A 20,863-nucleotide genomic window follows, 5' to 3' on the forward strand; every position below is an offset into this window, starting at 1 on the left:
AGGGCAGTTTCTGGATCGAGTTATGGTGCCAACCCTAAGGGTACAGACATTCCTAGCCAGAGTTCTCATAACCTGTTCAATCAGGAGCAGGGGTGGGGTGGGGTGGGGAGGATCTATAAAATATTTTAGTCCATCTTTTATAAAAATTTCACTCAAGATAGCTTATTTTAGAATCAATTATAGGTATCTCAGTGCTATCCTACATTTCTGTAATGCTCAGAAGGTGAAAGACCCCCAATCTAAAAAGGGTTGGGGGAGAGGAGAAGTTTGAGGGTGAGCCCATGTGCTCAAATTCTGGCTCTGACAATGACTGGCTGAGTGACCTTGGCCAAGTTATTTCACTTCCCCGTGTCTTCATTTCCTTATCCGTAAGTAGAGATTAGTAAGAGTGCAAGTCGTTGTGCCAACTGAAAGGGATAATAAGCACATATAAAATGTAGAACACTCTTAACCAGGTCCTTGTGGGTATTTGAGTTTGAGGCCCTCGCTTGAAAACCCCTGCAGAAGGTGTTCTGACCAACCCTCCTTGGAGACCAGGAATTCCGGTTTTAGAAGCCCTTTGCTTTGGATGGGGCCATGATTTATCTGCCGATTTTGTCCTGTCCTATCCCTGCTTAACTTTAGACGGACTTCTCCACTCTTGGGGGTTATATTTAAAAATCATGTCTTATGCACCCTTCCCTCTTTCCTGTCCAGAGCTCCTGGAAAGATGAGCAGACAGGGCAAAGTGAGTGTGTGTGGGACTGTACCCACAGCAGCCCCTCAGTGACCACCTCTTTCTCTGCCCCCTCCCCTGGCTGCGTGGTCTCCTAGAGACGTGGTCCCCAAAGACTGAAATGCACCTAGGTCCTTAGCGCATATGGCCCCTTCTTTTCACTCACCCCCCAGTTCACCCATCTGTTTTACTCACTCAGTCATTTAGTGATCACCTATCATCCGGCAAGCCCTGTTAGGTGCTTGGAGAAGAAGAGAAACAAACAAGAGTATTGTAACAAGATCCATCCTGTAACTTTAAGCAGGACATTTACCTCCTTAGGCCTCAGTTTCCCCATAGACTTAATGATGTTTGTCTGGAGTTTCTTTCTCCTGGGACTCTGTCCTCAACCCTCTAAAACTTCCTAGGCTGTCTGCAAACTGCAGTCTGCCAACAGCTTATGAATTGTAGAGAAATCCCCTTAACTGTGTCTGTAAACCATAAATGTTCCCAAAGGAGGGTCAAAGTGGAGGAGTAAAGGAGGATGACCATGAGGGGAAGAGTGAAGTCTGGTCTGGGCGGGGGAGTGGGAGGGCAAGCGGGGGGGTGGGGGCCAGACCTGAGGGGCCAGACCAGCAGGCCAGGAGGGCTTGCCAGGTGCTCGGAGCATCCTGCGAAATCTCACACCCTCCTTGTCCCCCCACCCGTCCTGGCTCCAGCTCAGGCTGGATTCCAATCTGCATAATTTGCCCCATTTAGAGTGGATGGGAGGGGGTGAGAGTGAGAGGGTGGGGAGGACTGGGGAGGGGGTGCTCCAGAGGCCAGAGGAAACCAGGGATAGAGGCTGGGGAATGGGTGGGTGGTAGCCAGAGGGTGAAGGCGGGGCCAGGAGGAGAGCAGGCTGCTGCAAACACCAGATAATATTCTGCCCAGCACGGCAGGGCTCAGTTTGGTCCACTTGCCCAGGGAGAAGAAGGAGGAGGAAAAAAAAAAAAAAAAGTGGGCTGTAACTTAAAGATCTTAAGACTTCCAAGTGAGGGGTTGGTCTGGAGGTGGGAGGAGGGAGTGACCAGACAAGGAGGAGACAGAGACTCAGGAGGGTGCAAGGAAGTGTCCTAGCTGAGGCCAGGACAAGGCAGGAGAGGGTGGAGGGAAGTTTGCAGGAGCAGACATCCTCCAGAATCCGGAGGCAGCTCCTGCCGCTCACCGGGAAGGGCTCTGGACACCCTCAGCCCTTCTCGCCCGCCCTCTGAGGCTCAGGCCAGCCGCTTGGGGCACTTGCTGAGTTGGTGCCACAGCCACGGAGCTGGGACCCCGGGGACCCTCTGCCCGTCTTCTCTCCAAAGCCCGGCATGGAGGAGGCTGGCGATTTCGACAACTACTACGGGGCAGACAACCAGTCTGAGTGTGAGTACTCGGACTGGAAGTCCTCGGGGGCCCTCATCCCGGCCATCTACTTGCTGGTCTTCCTCCTGGGCACCACGGGCAACGGCCTGGTGCTCTGGACCGTGTTCCGCAGCAGCCGCGAGAAGAGACGCTCGGCGGACATCTTCATCGCCAGCCTGGCCGTGGCGGACCTGACTTTCGTGGTGACCCTGCCGCTGTGGGCCACGTACACGTACCGGGACTACGACTGGCCCTTCGGCACCTTCGCGTGCAAGCTCAGCAGCTACGTGATCTTCGTCAACATGTACGCCAGCGTCTTCTGCCTCACCGGGCTCAGCTTCGACCGCTACCTGGCCATCGTGAGGCCCGTGGCCAATGCTCGGCTGAGGCTGCGGGTCAGCGGGGCCGCGGCCACGGCGGGCCTGTGGGTGCTGGCCGCGCTCCTGGCCGTGCCGGTCATGGTGTTCCGCTCCACCGGGGACCTGGAGAACACCACGAGGGTGCAGTGCTACATGGACTACTCCATGGTGGCCGCCTCCAGCTCGGAGTGGGCCTGGGAGGTGGGCCTGGGGGTCTCGTCCACCGCCGTGGGCTTCGTGGTGCCCTTCACCGTCATGCTGACCTGCTACTTCTTCATCGCGCAAACCATCGCCGGCCACTTCCGCAAGGAGCGCATCGAGGGCCTGCGGAAGCGGCGCCGACTGCTGAGCATCATTGTGGTGCTGGTGGTGACCTTTGCGCTCTGCTGGATGCCCTACCACCTGGTGAAGACGCTCTACATGCTGGGCAGCCTGCTGCACTGGCCCTGCGACTTCGACATCTTCCTCATGAACGTCTTCCCCTACTGCACCTGCATCAGCTACGTCAACAGCTGCCTCAACCCCTTCCTCTACGCCTTCTTCGACCCGCGCTTCCGCCAGGCCTGCACCTCCATGCTGTGCTGCGGCCAGAGCAGGTGCCGCGGCGCCTCCCACAGCAGCAGCGGCGAGAAGTCGGCCAGCTACTCTTCCGGCCACAGCCAGGGGCCCGGCCCCAACTCCGGGAAGGGTGGAGAGCAGATGAACGAGAAGTCCATCCCCTACAGCCAAGAGACACTCGTGGTTGACTAGGGCTGGGGGGATCAGAGAGGAGCCCGGTGCCCTCCGCCCCACCCTGGCCTTTGCCCTTGCTCTCTGAAAGTCAGGTAGCATGATAGCACCTTCTCCCTTGCATTTGACCCTTTTCCTCGCTCCCTGCCTCCCTGCCCCCGCTGGTCCTCCTTCCTCCTTGAGGTTTGTGGTTCAGTGGAAAGAGACTGAGTCCTGCGGACTCGCGCTGGCGCTGGGCCACTCGGTATCTGTGAGAGGGACCTTGCTCGAGTCTCTTAACCCCCCTGAGCCTCAGTTTCTCCATTTGTATAAAACAGGGGAAGTCAGCTTGGCTCAACTGAAATGTGTTGCCCCCACTCTTTTTCTTGGATCTCCAGCTCTTTCTTTTCCCTCCTTTCTTCTAATGTTCTCTCCCCTCTACTTGCCCCTGCTTTCCCCTCCAGCTGCACTTTCTGCTCCGAATCCTTACCTGCTGGCTCCAACCCACTCTCCTGGAGCATACCCCCTCCCTCAATCCCTTCTTCCTCCCCTGTTCACCTCCTGGTTGTGCAGGGCTCCTAAGGGTTAAGAATCCTGAAGCTTGCACACATGGCCCTGGCCCCAGCTCTGTTGGGCTCCCTGGAGTGCAGCGGGGACCTCGGCTGGCAGCTGGCGAGGGAGGGCTGGTGTCAGCCAAGTTAGCTCCAGGCTCTGCAGCTGGGAGCTGCGGAACTTTCCTGCAAACTGGATCAGTTCACTTTCAGGCACTAAGGATTCCAGAAGGGGTCTCCCCTCTTGCAGCCCCTCCCAGATGCCAATGAGATGAGCTTTTTGCAGATTTCCTCAGACCCTCTCTTCAGCCTCTATTCTGTGTGTCCATTGGAAGGCTATGGGGTTGGTGCAGGGACGGCTGGCTCCTTGGTGTCATATAGGAGTGGGGAGTTGGGAAGGGAACGTCGAGGAAGAAGGGAGTCTGTATTTAGTCTACATGCTGCTTGGCTTATCTCTCCGATTGCTAACCCCTGGAGCCCCTACAGGCCTCCACACCACGCCTGGCATCCCCAGCCAGGACACTTTTCTTGAGCACTGGTGCATCTGGATGCCAAGAATTATGTGTGTGTGCATGCATGTGTGTGTACGTGTGTGTGTGTGTGTGTGTGGACATGGAAGAGCGTCACATGTCACTTGGGTGAACTACCCCCCTACTGTCTACCACTTCTCCACTCTTCACACAATATCCTTGGGGGGAGGGAGACATATTGAGGCAATAGAGAATAAAATGAGTCCACCCCGCCCCCACTGGATTTGGGGGCCCTGACGGCAGGTCCGTGCTTTAAGAGAGAAGTCTATGCTAGTATTGGGGCCAGCCCCTCTGGGGAGATCTGTCCCCAAGGCCTGAGGACACTCAGTGTGCTGGGTCCCATCCTTCCTAGTTCCCTGAGGGAAGCAGGAGGTGGGTAAGAGCTTCCCTTGGCCCCTTCTCCACGCCTCCCCACCCTGCTCTGAGTTTATGAGTGTGTTCCTTGCCATTCTCACTTTTCCAGGGTCTGTGGTGTTCTTGCCTGGGGTGAAAAGCGCTGGGTGGGTTTTTCCTCACCTCACCCTCAGGATCACCGTTGGCCTCTCCTGCTGGGCTGGGGGGCTTGGCACGGGGACCCGAGCAGCTGCAGCAGGGCTGAGGGCCTGACGTCATGCCACCAGCGAGGCCTCAAGGACCAAACTGACGGCCGCCTTTGTGAGCTGGGGCAGGGTGTGTATATTCCAGGTTTTGTTCATGGAAGACTCCAGACAGGACGTGAAGGGCAAGATTTGCGCCATGGAGGCAGGAAGAGCCCGGCTTGGTGTCAATGGAGAGCTTGACCATCCCTGGGATGGCGCCAGCTCTGGGAGCAGAGGAAGGAGGAGAAAGGAAGAGGCCCCTTTCAGCTTAGTCTCCCCTTCACAGGCCAGAATCTTCCGTAGACTCCTTTTCTCAGCCCAGGGCTCTCCTCAAAGTATGCGGTTAAGGCTGGAGGAAACATCTAGAAGATCTAGAAGGGAAGAGGGTGCCCTTCTGAGGCCCTCACAGTGACCCCAGAGACCTCTTGCCTGGAACTCATTGGTTGCCCTGGACAGAGTGGGGAGGCTCCCTGACCCCCGACCAGCCCCTTCTTTGGAATGTCTCTGCTATTTTTTTTTTTTTCTGACCCTCGAAGTCACTGCGGTTCATTCAATAAATCTGTTTTGTGTAACTGTTGTGTCCAAAGCCTCTGCTCACACAGACGTCTTGGGACGAGTTAAGGTCCCCCATTTGCAGATGTTCCAGTGGGAGGTGGTGTGGGCTGAGGGAGCACAGGAGGAAAGTAGGAGCTAAGGGAAGTCAGGTGGGAAACTGGAAAGGGAGTGGGGGAGGCGGGCAGAATGGGGAGCGACAGACACAGCGCAAGGCACAGGTGGGGACTGAGACTAGGGGAGGCATAGGAAGTAAGGGCGGGGGGCAGGGAGCAACTCAGTTTTTGTGTTCTGAGAACCTGTGGGACAAATGGTCACACATTTTGGAGTCCAGAGCACAGGCATGTAGGAAAATGCTAGCATTCATTCATTCACTCATTCACTAATTCATTGTCCTGTGAGGAACCACTCAGTTTAGATAAGTTCCGGTGCCTGGCCTCAGATCGGTGACCCTGAACGTCTGCAAACGCCCACTCCCGAGCGGCACCTCAGACCTAAGGAATCCGACTCTGCTGGGCTCACCCTGGGCGTTCCTAACTTCTAAAAGTTCCTCAGATGATTTCTGGGAGAGGCCAGGTTCGGGGATGTCCCCATCCACACAGATTCTGTGGGCAACTGAAGGTGGGCACCAAGGATGAGTGAGTCAGAGACAAGAGGAAATGGGGCTCTGGGTGGTTGTTGATTTGGAGGAAGAAGAGTCTGAAATCATCCTTGGGGGGAAACACTCAGTCCAGAGGTGCTCATCATCTCCCATGCAGATTTTGGGTATAACCGTGTCTGTGGATGTCACCAAAGCAATCGCCACAGTAGAACAGATAAGAACGAGAGAGCCCACGGTTACTGTGATTCACCGTGGTGTGTGCTAAGCACTTCCAAGCACTATCTCATTGAATCCTTGCAATGCGCTGAGTGGGGTATGTTCACCTCAGTTTGCTGAGAAGGAAGCCAAGGCTCAGAGATGTTAGTCACGTACCTTGAGAAGGTTACACAGCCAGTACATGGAAGAACGAGGCCTGGGACAGCTGAGTCTGTCCAGACCCAAAGCCTGAGCTCTTGGTCCCTGCCTCTCCCAAAGTACAAGAGAGGCGGTGCCGGGTAGTGGGAGGAGAGTGAAGCCCCCTGTGTAAGGCACTGGCTCACAAGGGGAGTGCTCAATGCACAGGGACCGGGTCAGGATGGGGAGGGGAGAGAAATGGTGGGAAACGCATGAGAGAGAGAGACAGAGACAGAGAGATATATAGATACAGAGAAAGACACAGAGAGATAGAGAGAGAGAGAGAGAGAGAGATAGACGGGGAGAGCAATGGAGACAGAGAAAGACAGAGAGACAGAAAGAGAGAGAGAGAGACAGAGAGATAGAGACAGAAAAAGAGACAGAGACCGAGAGACAGAGACAGAGATGGAAAAAGAGACAGAGAGACAGAGACAGAGAGGAGAGACAGACACAAAGAGAGATAGAGAAAGAGACAGACAGAGACAGAGAGACAGAGAGAGAGTGAGGGGAGAGACAGAGAATGTGGAGAAAGAGAGATACGGAGAGTGAGGGGGCCAGTGGGGGGGGGGGCAGGGAGAGAGCTGGAGGACAGGGTGTCAGTACTTGTTTTCAGTCTTTGGAAGCACACCAGGAAACCCAGCAGGAATTTACAACTACAACAACAAGCTAGTTGAGCTTTTTTTTTTTTTTTCTTTTTTACAGATGCTGTTAAAAAAAAAAAAATCTTCACCAACCCTCCAGGGGTATTTGAGGTAAGTTATCCGAAAAGCTGTAATTTTGCAGAGCAGTTAATAACTCATCGTCCACACATTTCTTCAGGTCTTTACTCACGCACCCAGCGTGCTTACTCATCCCGTCTTTACTACTTCCGTGCCAGGCAGAGTGGTGGACGCAGGATCAGACGGTGAACAGGACCCAGTGGGGTCCGGGCTGGTGGAGACAGTGAGGGGGCGATTCTAAGCAGTAAGCTCTAAGAAGGGAGCATACCAGGTGTTCAGAGGGTTAATGGACACTGTGGAATGAGTCCAGGCAGGGTGTCAGGACAGACGTCAGAGAGTGTGCCTTTGTGGGCCTGGTGCTGCTGGTGGTGGAAGGCTCTGTGCAGAGGAATTACCCACAAAAGAGGAGCACAGCCCCTATGAGGAACCAGAACGCCCCTCATCTGTGCTTTCTGCCACCTGCACCAGCTCTGGGACGGGAGCCAGGCAGAGGCACAGAGACAAACTTGTCCAGGTCCCAGAGACTGGATGACAGCAGATTGGGGCCTGGGACTATTGTCCAGGTCACTAGACACTTGGGGGCCAGGGATTTTTTTGGGGGGATGACTTCCTGTCTCCCCCTGCCTGGGCTTGGACTATTTCCTAAAGATATATGCTGGGGTGTCCTAGACAGAGGGTGGGAGTTCTGGTCCAATCACACTGTGCTTGTTGGAGGAAGCTACATGGGGCTGGTGGATCCCTTGGGAAGACTGTGCCAGGATGACACAGCCTAACAGGACCCAGATGGGATGTCTGCCTTTCTCAGCTGGTACCCCTCTGTCTGAACTCCAAGCCATTGGAAGCTTGCAGGGTCTGGTGCAGCTGGTGCAGCTCTTGTGAATTATTGACCAAATGCTTCGAAAGTCCTTGTGAGCAATGCTGGAGTCAGTTGTAAAATCAAGATGACAATAAAGGAGATTTAGAGACCCTGGGCTGACTGGTTATAGTGAGATTGCGAGAGTCTCAAGCAATGGTCATGGATTTATTCACTCAACAAACTTTTTTGTTCAGTGCCTACTATGTGCCTGGATTGTCTTAGAAGCTGGAGATACTGAGATGAACCTGACATCATTCCTGTCCTCATGCAGGAACATGGAGAGCCTTACCTTCCCATTGAGTAGGTGGTAGGTGAGTAATAGACAGTGGGAGAATGGCAGAGGTGGGACTAAAACTCATGCTTCCCACTGCCAGGCAAGAGCATGTCTCAGGGCTTCATGTTTAGAAAAGAGAGAATGTCCTTCACCCAGAATATGAAGCTTGGGTGGCTCAGTCAGAGTCCTGGGATCGAGTCCCTTTTCAGGCTCCCTGCTCATGGAGAACCTTTTTCTCTCTCTCTCTCTCTGGCCTCCCCTTTCCTCCGGCTCATGTTCTTTATCTCAAATAAATAAATAAAATCTTAAAAAAAAAATCTTAAAAAAAAGAATATGTAGAGCAACTAGTGAGGGTCGGAAAAATGATGGACAGAAAAATGATAGCCAGGTAGAGGGAGGACCCAAAGGTGCTTGAGGATAATTATCCATATTTTTGTTACGACACCTTTTATTTTAGCTTTACAGAAGAATTGTTAATCTAATACAGAGAGTTCCCATAAACTACACATCCAGTTTCCTTTATTATTAGCATCTTACATTAGCATGACACTTTTGTCTCCATTCATGGACCACTCTTGATATATTATTCCTAACTAAATCTGTATTTTGTTTAGACTTTTTCATTTTTGACTTAATGTCCTTTTTCTCTTCTGAGGATCCCACCCAGGATACCTCGTTACATGTAGCCATCTTGTCTCCTGAGGCTCCTCTTGGCTGGGACAGTTCCTCAGACTTTGTTTTTGATAACCCTGATAGTTTTGAGGAATACTGATCCAGTATTTTGTTCCATGTACTTTTTAAATGAATATGTTTTTATTTCCCTATATCAGACCCGTGCTAGGTGATAAGGACAGAGCAATAAATCATGTATGAGGGATTCCGGCTCTGTTGGAGTTTAATGGTGAATAATAGCATCATTGCAGGGGACAGACAGGAGGCTGTGGAGGCCCACAGCCGTCTTCTGGTGCGTACCATGGGGTGACCATGGGCAGGCTGATGTACTGGCTGAAGTCACAGGTTCATCTCTGGGTCTATTAGGCTTTCAATGTCCGGCATTGACTCCTGCTTTCAAAGCTACCCCAGGACTTATTTTCTTGTCTGAGTAACTGCAAACCTGGCCATATGAGAGAGACAATATTTGTGTTTAGTGGATATCTTGGCCTATGTCATTTCGTACTTTATCATTTAGCCATGTGACACCTGTCTTGCCTACTCAAGGCTGCCTCCTGTGTGGACAGAGGATAATCAGAAATGGATTCCCCAAACCTGCTTGAACTACCTTACTTGGCCAGCGTGCTGTTCCTCCTCTTCATGTCCCAGAGCACTGGGACTTGGTCTCATGATGCTAGCTCTGTGTGCTGGTCTGTCTCTGCCCTATGGGTATCTGCTGTAAGGTAGGGGTTGTGTTTACACATCTCTGTAAACCCAGTGCCTGGAATATGACAGGTGCTCAAAGGGTACTTGTTGGAATGATTGAACCACTGGATAAAGGAAGGGCAGGAAGAAAGGTGGGAAAAAAAAAAACAAAACCCAAACCACTGATTTTTGGTTGATCAGTTGATCGCTTTTAAAAGAGCTCGGTAAGATGAAGCCAAAGACTGGTGCCAGAAGAGATGAACTAGGATTGATGAACACGAAGATTCCTAACCACTGACTCAGACCATCTGAGAGCCGTTGCTTGGGAACCGCAGAGTCAGAACCCAGGGGGCGCTTCTGATATTCTTGTAAGTAGGACCCCTCATGTTATAGGACCGAAATGCTTTGTTCAGTGTTTGTGCTGGGAACTGTCTTCAAGTCTCTCTGGCTGGATGATGTTGTGCAAGGCTGGTTGGCTTCCTGGGGAAGTTATCAGGGAGCCAACTGGAGCCGGCACTGAGTCAAACAGTTTCTGGGAATCTATGTCTGGACATACACTGCTCATGGAGGAAGGACTCATGATGGTGGGGATGTACCGACTCAATGAACAATCAAATCTCAGACTTCCCGCTTTATAAAAATACTCAGGGAAAACGTCTCTTCCGGTCTCTGAGAAAATCTGGGCCAGATTTAAGGGCATCTGAGATTTGGCAAATTTTCTTCTGGGTCTGGAATATATCCATAAGTTCAAGAAATCTTCCTGTCTGATGGTGATGAAGTGGCCTCTGGTCAGAGGAGTGAGCCAGACTTCACTCTAGATGGGCTGGGTCCAGTCTCTTTGGCAGAGAAAGGACTTTGGTAGCAGGGACAACAGTGACCTAGAGCTTGGGGACTGTCATTCCAAGGTGCCAGGATTGAAGAGCATGGATATAACCCCTGCCCTTAGGAAAAAGGATGAACCAATATGGTGATTAATTAGTTTCCGGGATGAAACCTGGAATCCCCTGCGTATACCATATACTTAGGATCCAGCTGGCTGCAAGCTCTGTGTTGGGGGTGCTGTTAGGCTGTCAGTCCCCTGGAAGGTGGTGGTTATTTGATGTGCTAATAAGCTATTTTTATGTCTAGGAAAAGCAACACAGCAATTACCAAAGGAGTGACTAAAGATAGATGTTGCAGGCTGGAGAAGGAAGTGGTTTCCACTCTGATTGTGGCAGGAGACCAGGCCACTCAACCTGCTGGCATGGAAAACACGACATAATTGAGCTGGAGAAGAGTGCTCCTACCTTCCCACCTCACTAGCTAAGGGAGTGAAGTCTTGGGGGGTGTGTGTGGGGAGTAAGTGACTTTCTTAATGTCATTGCTAAGTGGTGGCTGAGTTGGTTGTCTTCTTTCTCTTGGTTCCCAGACCTGCTTGCTTTCGTGTCACCAAATTGTCTCTTTTCTACACTACGGATGACTTTGGCAGGGATACGTATCAGAGTAGGCAAAAAATTGAATGTAGTATTGACATGTCCAAACTGTGTTAGTGATAGCCTAACTTGTTTTCTTCAAAACCATGATGTTTGTCTCTGCTGTCCATTCTGTTCAGAGCACAGTTAGCCAGGTGTAGTCTGAACCCCAGCCCTTCTCTTGTTTGTGTCATCAAGACCAGGTGCTTCTCAAACTTCTGTGTGCAGAAGAATCACTGGGGGACGTTGTTAAAACACAGATTGATTCAGTAGGTTCAGGGTGGGTCCCAAGAATCTTGCTTCTGAAAGACCTCTGGCAAGATGCCATTGGTCCAAGGAACAAACTCAGAAGAGCAAAGATCTGGGGCACCACACTCATCAGTGGACTGTTTCCTTATCTGTAAAATGGGGTAATAAAAGCAGTTGCCCCGGGGGTACCTGGGTGGCTCAGTCATTAAGCGTCTGCCTTCGGCTCGGGTCATGATCCAAGAGTCCTGGGATTGAGCCCCATATGGGCTCCCTGCTCAGTGGGGGGCCTGCTTCTCCCTCTCCAGCTCCCCTGTGCTTGTGTTCCCTCTCTCGCTATCTCTCTGTCATAAAGAAATGAAATCTTAAAAAAAAAAAAAAGTTTAAATTTACCCCGTAGGTTTTTGATGGTTCCATGAGGTAATGTCTACAAGGGCCTTGCCTGGTCTCTGGCACATCAGAGGCAATTAATATTGTTTTAGTCCATTCAGTTTCCTGGAACAAAACAATCATACACTGGATGGCCTGTAAACAACAAACATTTATTTCTTATGGTTCTGGAGGCTGGGAAGTCTCATATCATGGCCCTGGCAGATTCAATGTCTGTTGATAACCCGCTTCTTCATCAACAGCCATCTTCTCCCTTTGTCTTCACATGGTGGAAAGGCAAGGGAGCTCTCTGAGGTCTCTTCATAATCCCATTCATGGGGGGTTCCACCCTTATGACTAATCACCTCCCAAAACCTCACCTCCAGACACTATCATGTTGGGGGATAGATTTCAATAGATGAATTTTGGGGGGACACATTTAATCTGTGGGGAAATAGGTTTTAATTTTCTTTCATCTTCTCTTTTTCACCCTTCTTATTACAAAAACCAAAGTGACTTGATGAATTTTCCACTACAGAAGGCTTAGAGGGTCTGTGCACTGAAAAATAGAACATGGGGAAGAAGGGAGTGTTCAACTCCAGGACTGTGGTCATTGGCAATTCTTCTTCTTCTTCTTCTTCTTTTTTTTTTTAAATTTTTATTCTTTTTCCTTATTTTTATTTTTAAAAATTCTTTTTATTAACATATAATGTATTATTTGCCCCAGGGGTACAGGTCTGTGAATCATCAGGCTTACACATTTCACAGCACTCACCATAGCACATACCCTCCCCAATGTCCATAACCCAGACACCCTCTCCTCACCCCACCACCCCCAGCAACCCTCAGCTGGTAATTCTTCTTCTTATATTTAAAATACTTCTGGCTTGGTGGTAAACCGCAAAATAAAACTGGAGACTTTTGACAGAAGTTTGCATATAAAATTAATCTGGTCAGAAGTGTGTTGGAAAAGAAAGATTAAAAATAATACACTGAATATATATTTTTTAAATTCAAAATTCACAATCTCTATAGTCTTCTAAGTTGGTGTGAGCCCCAGCTTCTCTGTCTGGGTGTGTTGAAAAGGCAGCCTGATATAATTTCACACCGGTGGTCCAGAAACACTGTTCTGTTCTCAGTGCTGTTCCCTGAAAAGCCACCCGGCCCCCAGGCCTCAATGTCTGCCTCCCCTCATAACATGAGAAGACTAAATGAGATCAGGGCAGCCATCCCCTTCCCATCATCGTAGATGTCCTTTCTTGCTTGATTGTGGCCTTGGCCAGCACTCAGGGCAGCTGACGCAGCAAATGGGATTTTGAATTATCACCTCCAAGAACTGACATTCAAGGATTCTAAGAATTGCTAATGATGGGAGGTTTCAGACATTAGGCTTGAAGGTGGCCCTTGATCAGGGTTTTGGCAACTTGAATGAGGAATGGGGTTGGTAGGAAGATATCCAGACTGATAGGATAGTGTGAGCAGAGGCAAGAGGGTAGAGAAAGGCAGGAGACATTTGAGGAACGGGTCTAGCCAGTTTGTGTGTAGGGCATACATACAAGGGAGTGTGAGATTCACTCACTCACTCATTCATTCATTCAAAAATGTTTATTGAATACTTATTGTATGCCAGGCACTTTGCTAGACACTGGGACTACAGGGGAGGATGAGATAGACGTGGTTCTTCCTCTTGGTAAGTTACCATTTTTGTGGGGGAAGTTAGACAACAAACCTGTGGATAAGCAAAATATTAAATGGCAGATTATAAAAAATGCTGTGAAAGATATAACATTTCAGATAGAGAATGATGTTGAGGACAATTTTAGACAGGGTGCTCAGGGAAGACCTTCTTGGAAAGTGACCTTTCTGTTGACACCTGACAGATGAGAGTGAGCCCGCCAGTGTAGGGCTGGCTGAGAGAGTTCTAGATGCGGGGACAATGGATGCAGACAATCTGAAGCAGGGAAGATCTCAGTGGTTCTCGGAACATTATCAGGGCCCCTGGAAGACTAGTGGGCAGGAAGCCAGGCAGAGGGTGGTATGAGAAAGTTAGAGAGACAGACAGGGGACAGCTCATGTAGGGCTTTAAAGGCCATGGCAAGGAGTATGACTTTATTCTAAGGGCAATGAGAAATCATCAGAAAAATGACATGATCCATTTTGCATAAAATTGCCCCTCAGGCTACTGCATGGAGAATGAATTGAAGGGAGCAAGAGGGGACGCAGAGAGGCCAGTTAAGAGATCACTTCAGAGGCCAAGGTGAGAGATGATGGTGGGTTGCACAAAGGTGGAGTCCATGTAGACTGGGAAGCGAGACACATTTGAGTCACATTTTGGATGCAGGATGAATAAGACTTCTGTTGGGTGGCCTGGATGTGGGTGAGTGGATTAGGGGTAGAAAGGAGAGGGGGAGAGAGGGAGAGGGAGAGAGAAAGAGAGAGAAAGTAAGAGAATTATCCCAAATTTCTGACTTGAGAACTTGGAAAAGGGTGCTACCAGTAACTGAGATAAGGAAGGCTGGAGAAAGAATAGTTTAGTGTTTGGTGTCTGTGTGTGTGTGTCTGTGTGTGTGTGTGTGTGTGTGTGTGTGTGAGAGACTGAGAGAGAGAGAGAGAGAGCGGTAGAGAGAAAGAGAATCAAGATTTCTGCTTTCACTGTGTCATACCTGAAATGTTAATAAGATATCCAAGTGAAGATGTGAAGAAGGCAGTCTGACATGCGAATCCAGAATTCCGAGGAAAGATTGGGCTGGTGATAAGATCTGAGCATGGTAGGGGGGGACACTGAATAAAGCTGCTGAGTGTTCAGACAGGAGGAGACCAGAGCATTGTCCCCTGGATTTGGTGACATGGAGGTCCGTGGAGACATGGACCAATCTCGATGGTTTGTGTTGGTAGAAGATAGAAAGTTGAAGAGAGGATGGAGGTGGGGCATTGAAGAACTCTTACAGAAACCATACTTTTCAAACGATTTGTTGGAAAGGTGAGCAGATAATTGGACACTCGCTAGAGGAGATGGGATAAAGAGAAAACTTTTCAACAATCAGAGCTTCAGAGCCATGTTTGTGTGCTAGCAATGATCCAAGAAAAACCAAAACTACCAGTAAGAGCAAGAGCAAGCCACAAAGAGGATGACGCTTCCCCAGAGACAGGGTGATTGGAGAAGAAAAGCCTTCAAGAAAGTCAGAGAGGGTGTGAGTTGGAACATGTGTGGAAGGACCAGCCTGATAAGAAGAGAGAACACTCATTCCTGATGAATCAAGAAACAGATAAGGTGTTGCATTCTGGTGATGGAAAGGTGAGGGAATCCTGGTTTTGTGACTTCTTATTTTTCAGTGAATTGTAAGATGAGGTGATTAGCTGTGCATGAGGTGGAAAGGGTCTATAAGGTTTGGAAGACATAAAGTATGATCTTGAGCAATAAAAAAGCAATATTTCCAGGGAAACATACATCTCTGATTCTCCACTTTGAGATCTGGGCCCATTGAATTGAAGAAAAATCCCTTAGCTAGGCTGTGTGATTTTCCCTGGTAGCATTTAGCTGCTGTGGGTTTAGGCACAGAGAACACGCTCAGCAGATGTTGGAGTTTTGCAAGGTAATTGTGCCGGGGGGCAGAGGGGAGAGAGAGAGAGATTGAGAGACAAGTGTGGCTGGGTTGTTTGCAAAAGAGTGGTTATTAAGGACAATGGAATTTAATTTATATAAGGAAGGAAGCAAGGATGGGAGTTGCCCACTGGTGGACATGGGGTGGGGTCATTGGGTTGGTGGGCAGGATATAGGACAAGAAAAGTGGGATGAGGGTACTGAGCAAGTGGCCTGAAAGCACAGAAAGTGGAGGTCAAAGAGCAGGATTTCAATACAGATTTCTGGTAATGATCTGGTCTACAGTATGGCTACCAAGTGGGCAGCTGCAAGAGAGCAGGGGTGGGGTGAGGGGTGGGGGGAGGGAAGATTATTGAGATGAAAAACATCAAAGAACCTAGAGGCCAGGCTGCTGGGAGAGTTGCACGTGTAGATATTGAAGTTTTGGAATTACTGCAGGAAGGGGACAGTGAATAGGATTGTAACCGGAGCTCAAATCTATGGTGAAGGAAGGTTGATGACCAGAAGACAGTATCATGACCCCAGTGGAGAGGAGGGCACAAATACAAAAGGGAAGTAGGGCCATCACCAGCCAGTATGATGCTTTTGTGCAAATTAGGAAAATAGTCTCTACTCCAGGGGAAGCAGCCCCACCCCAGAATTCACGGCTGGGGGAGTGTAGACTGGTTTTTACTTACCCCTCAGGTGGGCATCCGTGGCCAGCCAGTAGTAGCCCTGGTTGACTAGCATGAAAGGAATCCGCTTTTTGCAGAAGAAATGTCCCTACAGAGCCAATGGGGAGCCAAGGTCAACCCCTCATTTTATAAACAGGGAAACTGAGGGCTCAGAGGAGGAAAATAGCTCAAACACATAGGAGGTTGGTGGCAGCATTGGAGCAAAACTCTCAGCCCTCTGTGCCACACCCTTCAGTAGAAATGACGTCCTAGCAAACACTCCAAATTGCAAATTCAAAAACATGTTGTCCCTCAAAGTTGCTTCTGTGGGAGGTGACAGACTTCTTTCTAGTGATGTTGCCATTGTTCCAGTCATTTCTGGAAACTCCGTCAAAGAAATGATCTTCAGAGCCAAGCTTCTGAGTCACAGAGACAGCCCACTGCACTGCAGAGACTTACTGAATACAAAAGACATGGGACCTTTTCCTTTTCTGGTGCTGGGTCTGAGACCCCAACATGCAGCCTGGAAACATGGGCTCTCTTTACTTTATTTCAGTACATATTTACTGTGCACTCAGTATGTTCCTGGTCTATGAGATTCCCCATCTGTGTGTGTGTGTGTGTGTGTGTGTGTGTGTGCATGGCCAGATATTGCTGTGAGGTATGTTCAGTCTAAACAGGTTTTGTTTTGCGAGGCTGGCATGCATGAGGCTTGCATTCTTCTGGCATCTAAGACGCAAACAACAGAACCTCACCCAGCTATTTATGTAGAAGATGAATTTAATGAAGAAGATGTGTTAGGGAGTTTGCAGAATCTCTGGAGAATTAGGCTTTAGGAAGGAGCCTTTCTTGAATTATTTGGTTCCACGGGGGCACACACACAGCTTGCACCATGAAGTTGTACCTGGGACTGGCAAATCTACCACTGCTGACTCCTAGACCTAGATGATTTTCTGCCATTCCCCCCACCTCAGCCAGAAGACAGATTCCACACAGCTCTGGGGTCCTCGGGTTGTCCTCCGAAGCTAATAACTGCACATGCAGGACTGGTGGAGCCCAGACCACCTGCTGACAGAACTGCAAAGGTGGCCAGGGAAAGTGGAAATCAGCCTCCAAGCTGGGGGGCGGTGCTCAGATTGTGGGAAGATCCCCAAACATAGGGAGCTTGTGCAAAAGAACAGTGAGTGTTGCAGACATGACGAAGGTTGTGTACTAGGCTGTAGGCTTCCTTAGGTCACCATACTTAGAATTTGGGAAAGCTGTCCCTAGGTTCACGGTGGTGACTGGGCCATTGTCCTTTCTGGCCCCAAGGCCCATTTTCACAGAAAGTGATCATCAGCTCAGAGATCACAACACTGACTTTCTGTGCTAAAAATTAAGAGTCCCTTTGAAACAATGTAGTTCAAAGAGAAGCAGGAAGTTCTATCTCCAGTTCCGCAAATCAGTGGTGGTCAAGGTCAAATCCTCCTGCCAGCAAACTTGTGTGCATGGAGAAAGCCAAGACAGTCCACCTGGAAATCCTAACCCTCCACGATCCAGAATTCCTTCTCTCTATAGACTCTATAATAGTCTCTATAATAAACAGAAGGATGACCCAGCGGCTCCCTGTGTAGGCTGAGAAAGATCCATCTGACCAACATTTGTGGGGGGCTTACTAAGGGTCAGGTACTGGGCCTGAGCCTGGGCCAAAGGGGCTAGCATTTACTCAGAGATGAATTAGATACGGACTCTGTTTACAGGAAACACAGTCTAGAGTTGGAGACAGACAGGCTTAGCTTAACTGTGTGTCCATCGGACACACACAGGGAGTAGGAGAAAAGGGCTGTGGGGTCTTTCAATCCTAGGACCATGCCTTGGGCTTTGTGAACTCATTTTCCTTCTGCATAGTGGCTTATCTCATGTGGTTGCTTGAAGGAGTAGAGAGTATAAGTATGTGGAGTACCTAGGGGCTGGCACATGGTGTAGTCCTCCCCAGTGCCTCCCAAACCCCTCTTTTCCTCCTTTCAGTAGGAAGTGTGATGGGATCATAGAGAAAGTGGTGGTAGTTCTTGATGGGTTTGGGCTGGGCTCCTAATGATGATGGGGGTTCTTCAGGTGGAGGGCGAGAAAGAGGCTTGGGGCACTAGAAGCGGGAAGATCAAAGCCACGGCATGCTGTGTTTAGGGAATGGTGAGCTGAACATCTGGCTGGAGGTGAGCGAGTGGGAGAGCAGCCTGGCTGGAGGGGAAGTCAGGGGCTCTGTGAGTCGTGCTGGGCGTCTGGATGTTCTCCTGCAAGCCTGGGTGGTCAGTGGAGGGCTTTAAAGCAGAAGACCATTCCCAGATGGCCAGAGCAGCTGCTCTTTGGCTGGCAAAAATCTTTCTCTTCTATTTAGCCTTGCCCTGGACTTGGGGAGTTCTCTGCATCTCTGCTTTGAGATAAGGACGGAGGAAGTGGCCTGTTTCTTGGCTCCCATTAAGCCTGGGGATATGTAAGGTTGGTTGTCTTGGAGAGCATCTTATCGCCATTGCTATTTCTTTCTTTCTTTTTTTTTTTTTTTTAAGACTTTATTTATTTGAGAGAGAGAAAGCATGAGAGGGGAGAAGGTCAGAGGGAGAAGCAGACTCCCGTCGGAGACAGGAGCCTGATGCAGGATTCAATCCCATGACTCCAGGATCATGACCTGAGCCGAAGGCAGTCGCCCAACCAACTGAGCCACCCAGGTCCCCTTGCCATTCCTATTTCAAGAAGAATGAATAACCCTGTCGTTTGTCATTTACCAACTGCTCTCAACGCAGTGGTAGGTATTTTAGAGAACGAATCCCAAATTCTTTAAAGAACTTTGTAAAGGCAGATACTATCATTTCTGTTTTGCAGAAGGGGAAACTGAAATGTTAGGCAATTTGCTCAAGGTCATGTAACCAGCACCTGGCCCTGCCAGGGTTCAAAACCGTGTTGACCCCGCTGGAAAGCCTGTGGTGGTTTCACGATGCCATGCTCCTGAGTGCCACTGGCACGGAAACTTGCCGCGTGAAAACTCCGAGTCTGTTTCCGTATCTCAAAATTTACCTGGTATCTCAAATTCTCTTGCATTCTGTTCCTCAAATCTCTTTGAATTCAGGTGCACCTCCCTTTCTGGATGGGGGAACAGCAACGTGGTTAACTGTTGGCATCAAGGGTGTCCTAGAGGGAGGGTGTCCTGACCTCCACCTCAGTGAAGGGCAGACTCAGAACCAGTTCCACAAGAAGGAAGTTTGGGGAGCAAGCTACAGAGTGTGGTAGATTCCCTAGACTTTGGTCTCTCCCTGCCGATCTTGTCACTCTCTCAGCAATGCCAGAAATCCCTTTGTTTTTTGGTGGTCTCTGGTGTGGTGTGGAGCTGAGACACCTCACAGAGACCTGAGCTCAAATATCAGCTCTGTCCTCACTACCGCTGGGGGGCCTTGGACGAGCTGTGAAGGTGCTGAGCCCCAGGGATCTAGGTGTTGGCCTGAGAGGATGGTTATTGCACCTGCTTGCAGGATTTTGTAAAGATAAAACAAGATTTCTGCAGAATTCTGGGCACACAAATGTTTATCAGGTGTCTTCTTTAAGTTTCTCTTGCTTTAGGTGGAAGTGTATTAAGTCACATTCGATGGTCATTTTGAGTAATTATCCCCAGACTTATCTTTGAGGAGATAGAATGGAATTCGATTGTAAGGCTAGTTGGCTTTGGCAGGGAAGAGGTGGAGGAAGGGAAGAAAGAGCAAAGAAGGGGCATCAGAGGCTAAGTTCAGCACCTTGGTAACTTATCCAGGATCCAAGCCAGGTCTGCCCATGAAGGCGGTAGCTGATGGGCCTGGGTGGGCCCCTTTGCTGCAGACCATATCCGTAAAAGGTTGTATGAAATCTTCCTCAAGCCATAAATACATTTTGGGCTCTAAACACAACCTTTCCTTAAAGGGCAAAATGCTCGTAAGTGGGAAGGTGACTTTATTTGGGTTTCCCTGTGGTGGGCAGCAGTTCACAGAAGGCTCCTGGCAGGAAGCAGCCCTGGTGGCTTGTGGCCAGGCCGGTGGAGACCTCTGACCTTCTATCTGGCCCTCAGGAACTTCTGCTTCCCCTCAAGGAGGAAGGTGGCAGGGAGAAGGGGAAAGCACTGGGAGGAGCATTTGGAAAAAAAAGAGAGTTCTGGAAAACAATTGGCTGTGAGGGAACCAAGGTGAGTGGGAGGACCCTGACTGATTGTTAGTCTTAAGGGCCTCCTTGGTGCTTTGGGCTGCTCTTGTTTGTTTTCCTTGTGACCCTTAGTTCTTGAACACATCTTGAAGTCACTGAGGGATGAAGGCTGACTGGTGCCATCTCTCCATTTTGCTTTAGGTACCAAAGGTCCGGAAAGGGGAATTGAGTTCCCAGAGCCAGCTGGACTCTACATCACCCTTCCCTGCCCTTCTGTGCTCTTTGGTGATCTAATTCTTGTAGACTTGGGAGGAGAGGTTAGTAAGAGTGACCGCAGCAGTTAAAGTTAATTGGACACTTCTTGAGCTAGACATTCCCCAAGCTGGAGTATTTCACGAGCTCAACCTCATTTAATCCCAGGAGGTGGAGGTGTTATTGTGATCAGCTCCATTTCCCAGATGAGAAAGTTGAGGTTCAGAAGAATGAAATGAACTGCCAAATGAAAGGTGATAGCTGGCAAGGGAGGGCTGGGATCTAAGTCTGGGTGGATGGACTCCAGGACTGAGTGTTTCTCCACCCCAGTGTGCCACTGCTGGGTGGTAGCTGCTGTGTTTTACTTACCCCCGTGTCTTCTGCAAGGCTTGGTATGCTGAGGTCACGTTGCCCAGAAAGTTATTTTTATGGAAGTGATGGTCAAATTTTTTTCTCATTTTGCCTTTCTGCTGGGTCTTGGTGCGGAGACTACACATTAGGTACCCAAGATTTATGAGCTCAAAATTAATATTCATGGGTAAGAAGGACCTTGTTTACAGAGACAAGGCTTTAAGGTGCACATATGAGATCTATCAT

The 20,863-nt window shown here is 49.6% G+C and overlaps 1 protein-coding gene across 1 annotated transcript; it reads left to right on the forward strand.

The window, feature by feature from the left end:
- The first annotated feature begins 1,562 nt into the window (after nt 1-1,562).
- On the forward strand, nt 1,563-4,155 carry APLNR (apelin receptor). Its single transcript, XM_032846468.1, has one exon. It carries the CDS (start codon nt 2,047-2,049, stop codon nt 3,187-3,189), a length of 1,143 nt encoding a protein of 380 aa, XP_032702359.1. The 5' UTR covers nt 1,563-2,046; the 3' UTR covers nt 3,190-4,155.
- The last annotated feature ends 16,708 nt before the right edge of the window (nt 4,156-20,863 follow it).

Source organism: Lontra canadensis, unplaced genomic scaffold, assembly GCF_010015895.1.
Source record: "Lontra canadensis isolate GAN:19392208 unplaced genomic scaffold, GSC_riverotter_1.0 scaffold176, whole genome shotgun sequence".
NCBI lineage: Eukaryota > Metazoa > Chordata > Mammalia > Carnivora > Mustelidae > Lontra > Lontra canadensis.